This window comes from Salvelinus namaycush, unplaced genomic scaffold (assembly GCF_016432855.1).
Source record: "Salvelinus namaycush isolate Seneca unplaced genomic scaffold, SaNama_1.0 Scaffold856, whole genome shotgun sequence".
In the NCBI taxonomy this organism is placed as follows: domain Eukaryota; kingdom Metazoa; phylum Chordata; class Actinopteri; order Salmoniformes; family Salmonidae; genus Salvelinus; species Salvelinus namaycush.
Window position 1 is genome coordinate 63,881 of NW_024061593.1, and position 7,410 is coordinate 71,290.

At 41.4% G+C, this 7,410-nt stretch overlaps 1 protein-coding gene across 1 annotated transcript in view; it reads right to left on the reverse strand.

Moving 5' to 3' along the window:
* LOC120043071 (gastrula zinc finger protein XlCGF17.1-like) overlaps positions 1-6,148 on the reverse strand; it is a 31,307-nt gene extending 25,159 nt beyond the window's left edge. Inside the window, exon 1 of the mRNA XM_038987795.1 lies at positions 5,558-6,148. Coding sequence (XP_038843723.1) covers positions 5,558-5,936 — 379 coding nt within the window. The 5' untranslated portion in view covers positions 5,937-6,148. The remainder of the gene's footprint in view (positions 1-5,557) is intronic.
* Positions 6,149-7,410: the final 1,262 nt, after the last annotated feature.

The following is a 7,410-nucleotide window of genomic DNA, read 5'->3' on the forward strand; positions in this document are numbered from 1 at the left end:
AGACTGGACTCTACCTACTATATTGACAGACTGGACTCTACCTACTATATTGACAGACTGGACTCTACCTACTATATTGACAGACTGGACTCTACCTACTATATTGACAGACTGGACTCTACCTACTATATTGACAGACTGGACTCTACCTACTATATTGACAGACTGGACTCTACCTACTATATTGACAGACTGGACTCTACCTACTATATTGACAGACTGGACTCTACCTACTATATTGACAGACTGGACTCTACCTACTATATTGACAGACTGGACTCTACCTACTATATTGACAGACTGGAATCTACCCACTATATTGACAGACTGGACTCTACCTACTATATTGACAGACTGGACTCTACCTACTATATTGACAGACTGGACTCTACCTACTATATTGACAGACTGGACTCTACCTACTATATTGACAGACTGGAATCTACCCACTATATTGACAGAGACTGGAATCTACCCACTATACTGACAAGGACTGGAATCTACCCACTATACTGACAGAGACTGGAATCTACCCACTATACTGACAGAGACTGGACTCTACCCACTATAATGACAGAGACTGGACTCTACCCACTATACTGACAGAGACTGGAATCTACCCACTATACTGACAGACTGGAATCTACCCACTATACTGACAGACTGGAATCTACCTACTATACTGACAGAGACTGGAATCTACCCACTATAGTGACAGACTGGACTCTACCCACTATACTGACAGAGACTGGAATCTACCCACTATACTGACAGAGACTGGAATCTACCCACTATACTGACAGAGACTGGAATCTACCCACTATACTGACAGAGACTGGAATTTACCCACTATACTGACAGACTGGAATCTACCCACTATACTGACAGAGACTGGACTCTACCCACTATATTGACAGAGACTGGAATCTACCCACTATACTGACAAAGACTGGAATCTACCCACTATAGTGACAGACTGGAATCTACCCACTATACTGACAGAGACTGGAATCTACCCACTATACTGACAGAGACTTGAATCTACCCACTATACTGACAGAGACTGGAATCTACCCACTATACTGAAAGAGACTGGAATCTACCCACTATACTGAAAGAGACTGGAATCTACCCACTATACTGACAGAGACTGGAATCTACCCACTATACTGACAAGGACTGGAATCTACCCACTATACTGACAGAGACTGGAATCTACCCACTATACTGACAGAGACTGGAATCTACCCACTATACTGACAGACTGGAATCTACCCACTATACTGACAGAGACTGGAATCTACCCACTATACTGACAGACTGGAATCTACCCACTATACTGACAAAGACTGGAATCTACCCACTATACTGACAAAGACTGGAATCTACCCACTATACTGACAAAGACTGGAATCTACCCACTATACTGACAAAGACTGGAATCTACCCACTATACTGACAAAGACTGGAATCTACCCACTATACTGACAGAGACTGGAATCTACCCAGTATAGTGACAGAGACTGGAATCTACCCAGTATAGTGACAGACTGGAATCTACCCACTATATTGACAGACTGGAATCTACCCACTATACTGACAGAGACTGGACTCTACCTACTATATTGACAGAGACTGGAATCTACCCACTATATTGACAGACTGGACTCTACCTACTATATTGACAGACTGGACTCTACCTACTATATTGACAGACTGGACTCTACCTACTATATTGACAGACTGGACTCTACCTACTATATTGACAGACTGGACTCTACCTACTATATTGACAGACTGGACTCTACCTACTATATTGACAGACTGGACTCTACCTACTATATTGACAGACTGGACTCTACCTACTATATTGACAGACTGGACTCTACCTACTATATTGACAGACTGGACTCTACCTACTATATTGACAGACTGGAATCTACCCACTATATTGACAGACTGGACTCTACCTACTATATTGACAGACTGGACTCTACCTACTATATTGACAGACTGGACTCTACCTACTATATTGACAGACTGGACTCTACCTACTATATTGACAGACTGGAATCTACCCACTATATTGACAGAGACTGGAATCTACCCACTATACTGACAAGGACTGGAATCTACCCACTATACTGACAGAGACTGGAATCTACCCACTATACTGACAGAGACTGGACTCTACCCACTATAATGACAGAGACTGGACTCTACCCACTATACTGACAGAGACTGGAATCTACCCACTATACTGACAGACTGGAATCTACCCACTATACTGACAGACTGGAATCTACCTACTATACTGACAGAGACTGGAATCTACCCACTATAGTGACAGACTGGACTCTACCCACTATACTGACAGAGACTGGAATCTACCCACTATACTGACAGAGACTGGAATCTACCCACTATACTGACAGAGACTGGAATCTACCCACTATACTGACAGAGACTGGAATTTACCCACTATACTGACAGACTGGAATCTACCCACTATACTGACAGAGACTGGACTCTACCCACTATATTGACAGAGACTGGAATCTACCCACTATACTGACAAAGACTGGAATCTACCCACTATAGTGACAGACTGGAATCTACCCACTATACTGACAGAGACTGGAATCTACCCACTATACTGACAGAGACTTGAATCTACCCACTATACTGACAGAGACTGGAATCTACCCACTATACTGAAAGAGACTGGAATCTACCCACTATACTGAAAGAGACTGGAATCTACCCACTATAGTGACAGACTGGAATCTACCCACTATACTGACAGAGACTGGAATCTTCTAAATAAATGCCTTCAAACATACTTTCCCAGCAACCACACGGGTGAAGCTATATTAGAGGGGCTCGTTGACGCTCTGCCTCCTGGGGACCCAGTCAAGACAGACAGGTCTGCATTACAATGGATAGTGGTGCTAAAGTGATGAAGGCCGCTCAAATCAACAAATGGACCTGACTGCAATGTTTTGGACATCGTCTGCACTTGGCCATTGGTAAGTAACCTTGTCAATTGTGTATATTGAAGTGATTGGTTAGATGAAACTAAATGTGCATTTTTTTTTTCATCAACTGATAAAGTTAAATATTACATTTGTACATAACTAAAGGGATTATTGTGATTAACATTTTAGTAAAATCTCTTGATTTCTCTTAGAGAGAGTGGGGTAGAGACAAACGGGTGGATCGAGCAATTGGAGTGTGTAAGAAACTGGTAGGTGCCTTTTCCTATTGGTGGAAAAAGAAGAGAGACCTGCCAGTTGGTCAAAAAGAACACCACCTACCCTAGCACAAGTTGGTGACAGAGTCGCCTACCAGCTGGGGATCACGTCAAAACATGGTGCAAAGAGCACTGGAGCAGGAGAAAGACAATTCACAGGTCTTGTCCAGAGGCAAGAAGACCCGGCACTTAGCTCCCACCTACACAGATATTGATGTTCTTGAGTCCATCAACCAGGCATTGAAACCCCACTCCTAGAATTCACAGATGCTCTGTCTGGTGAGTCTTATGTCAGTGTGTCTTACCTGAAGTCAGTACTACACCTGTTCAATACAGAGGTCATGAAACCTGATGATGGTGAAACAGAGTTCACCCAAACCATCAAAACGGTAGTCATGGACTATCTGAATGAGAAATATGATGACCTAGCCACAGATGACCTCGTGGACATCGCCTCGTTGGTCGACCCTCGGTTTAAAACACATTACATCAAAGAGGAGGATGTGGGCCACATAAGAGCTGTCTCAGAGATGGTCAATGAGGGACAAACCCAGGTCCAGCACAGGGAGACGTCGCTGCTGCTTCACCACAACTACCAGCTACAAAGAGAAAAGTCACTGGGTAGTTTTTTCAAGAAGCCGTGTTCCACCACCACAGGTCTTACTGAAATCCAGCTGGTAGACAAGGAACTCAGCTGCTACCTTCAGTCTCCCGATGCTGACAGTGAAACAAATCCACTGAACAGGTGGAAGATCCACCCCCCAAAAATAATAAAAAATTCCCCAAGTCAGCCACCTGGCAAAGTGCTACCTGTGTATTCCTGCGACCAGCTCCCCCTCAGAGTGTGTTTTTAGCACAGGTGGCAACATAGTGACCTGCCATAGGGCAGCTTTAAAGCCAGAGACCTTAGACAGACTTGTCTTTCTGGCTTGTAAGACAACAACTACCCCAACTGTGACGTGCCATTAGGCTAACAGTTATAATGCATATTATTGACTTGCACTATTATTTCTTGCTCATGATTTGTAAGAGTTTACAGCTTTGGGAAAAAAGTGGAGTTAAAATGTTATTGGTGAGTTCTACTTCTGTGTGTGTGTATATATATATTATATAAATGTATATACATTTACAAGAAAATATATGGGGGATTGGAAATGAAGCAGACGATTACATTGATAGAAGACACAATCTAGAATATTAAAGCTGATCTACCCCCCCCCCCCCCCCCCCACAACATTTAAAAATACAAATTAAACAGCAATCCATGGGCGAGTCAGTGCCACATCAATAAGATATCTTGCATCATCTAACAATAGGATGTCATTATTTCCTGGGCAGCGCTCAGTGACGTAAGGAACGACCTTTTAAAACTGAACTGACAATGGATATTAATTCTAACGTGAAACAAGTGCGGCTACACAGATACAGATTTTAGACGTGATGCCGTAAACGTAACGTAAACGTCATACCTCGAATGCGAATCGTTATTGACCGTCATTAGACCCGTCTTATTAATAAATTAAGTAATTAAAGAAAAGAGATCTAAGGCTAGGTTAGGTTAAACTCTTGAGAACACTTTTTTTTTTTTTTTTTTTAAGTAATTCTTGCTGATGTAAAAGATACGCTGCTTATGTTTGCAGGACAGTACAGCAAGCGTTCGGTGTTAACGTACAGACCGAGCACAGTTGCTCTGAACAAAACTCCCTCCGTAAACAAGATACCGTTTTCCCGAGGGCACCAAGTGTAGGCTAGTTAGCGTCTATGAACGGGCTAAGCCTGGCCCATATATCATTCATTTAAAACGTTTTTAAAAATGCATATACAGGTGGGTATAATTTGTGGAACGTTCCAACAGGAATCTGTAACAAAAACGCATACAAAGTTGTATAGAGGTAGAATAAGATACCGGGTAGGGAGTGGGCTATTTCATTAGTTTTTTTACTCACCAAGTTTATTCTGAAAAATGTCTCTCCTCACTCTGGTAGCCTACGGACAAACATTAAGAATAAACTACGTGGTGAGTTGATGCCTATTCGGCAGCTAGTTAGCTAGGTGAATTGATCATGCTACTTTGTATGCGGCGTTTGTTGGCATCCTTGTACATTACGTTTTTGGAACAGATTCCTGTTGTAACGTTCCACAAATTATACCCACCCTGCATTTACCAATCACAGATTGCTTATTCAACAATTCCTACAGCACTGAACATATTCATGTGTAGAACTACAGTAGAATACCCCTTAAAAAACACATTAGTTAAACAAGTCCAGAGTCTATGCCCCTGTTTTTAAAGATAATACTCACTGGTGTTATTCAGATCTTCAGTCTCCTCATCGTCAGTCTCCTCATCTTCAGCCTCCTCATCTTCAGCCTCCTCCTCTTTCACTCCCAAAACATCTTCCTCTTTTATTGCGATAGCCTCCTCTTCCACTCCAAAAGGTTCTTCCTCCTCTTTCACCAGATCATCCTCCTTTTCTTTCGATGCGATAGCCTCATCTTCCTCCTTTATAATTCTAAACGGTTCTACCTCCCCCTCTTCCACTTTCACTCCAAAAGGTTCTTCCTCTCCATCCACTGGAATATCCTCTTCTTCTTCTTTTACGATAATGTTCAGCCCCAGAGCTTCTTTCTCCGTCCAGCAGACCTCTTCTTTAGCAGGGGATGAGTAGTTTAGTGAGCTCATGGTCGGGGATGTTAGCTAGTTAGCGACTAGAATAGTGATAGACTCAGTATCAATTTAACAAATTAACAAATGTCATATAACAAGCAAATTACGTTTGTTAACTAGTAAATACGTAAACAGAATGTTAAAAATACAGATTAATATAGACAAGATTGGTCTAAATCGCTTCAATGTTTCGGTTTTATGTTTGCTACCGAGGTGGTTGAATCCAATCCTGTTGTCGCATTTGAAGCCTTCCTGTCCGTCCACTAGATTATACGTCACGCAAGAAGCATCACCTGAAAGACTCATATCGCCATCTGCTGACTGGAGTGGGTAACGCTGATTGGAAAAATATGAATTACATTGTTTATTCAAACAGTGTCATAAGAAGTCATTTAAAAACAACCAGATGTTATGTTTTCTCCTCCTTCTTTACAGCCAATACTTTCCTCCAGGGCTGACCTGCCCATTAGGCAGGTGGCCTAGTGGTTAAGAGTGTTGGTGGTTCGAATGCCAGAGCCGACTAGGTGACAAATCTACCGATGTAACCTTGAGCAAGGTACTTAAACCTAATTGCTCCTATGAGTCGCTCTGAATAAGAGCGTCTGCTAATCGACTAATAATACATTGACCAAGACGCACCGGCAACAACACATAATAAAACCTCACATAATTCTGCCTAAAAACAACGAAAACGTATCTCACCCAGTGGCATGTGGGCTACTTAGGTTAGTAGTTTATTGAAAATATTGAAAAAATAAATGTTGAAATGTTTCAGAAACTGCCATGTCAGTGGATTATAAAATGAAGTGTTGACATTCAACATTCGTTAATGTTGTGAACTGTGACGCGGATTGTCAAACGTCACACTGGGGTTTAATTCCTTTTCCACAAAGCTTTGCACATGCGCTGTGGGGTTTATAGCCTAACGCGGCATACTGTTGGAGCATTTGAGATTCAATAGATACTGTTGACAAATGGTTTACAGCTTAGAAGGATGACGTTTTCTAGGAAGGAGACAGGGGTTTTCTATATAATAACAGGGTGAAGCCATGACGACAGGATTAATCATGAAATGTTTAAATATTGTCTGCATTCTGTTGTCCTCTTCTTGATGTCATTCCGCCCTGTTTTCTTCCTTCCTGTTTCCGTTCTGTTTCTCCAACTAAAGTATATGTTTCTTCTTTGAGTATCTTTCCCAGATGTTTTTAGAATATTTTGCACTTGTTTTGATGTTTCTATGACAACCAATTCAAAAGTTACTGCGAACAACAGATTGAAATGCATTTTTATATGATTTGATTATTTCTATCAAATGAACACTTGTTATTTTATGCAAATCAAAGGTTGTAAAAGTAGGACAGATGTTCTTTTTTTTTTTACAATTTGCAAGAGATTTAAATGCAATTGTTTATGAATGTTTATTTCTTTCAAATCAACACTTGACTTTATATGCCCGGTTCCGAACAAAAACATTTGCTCGTGAACGATC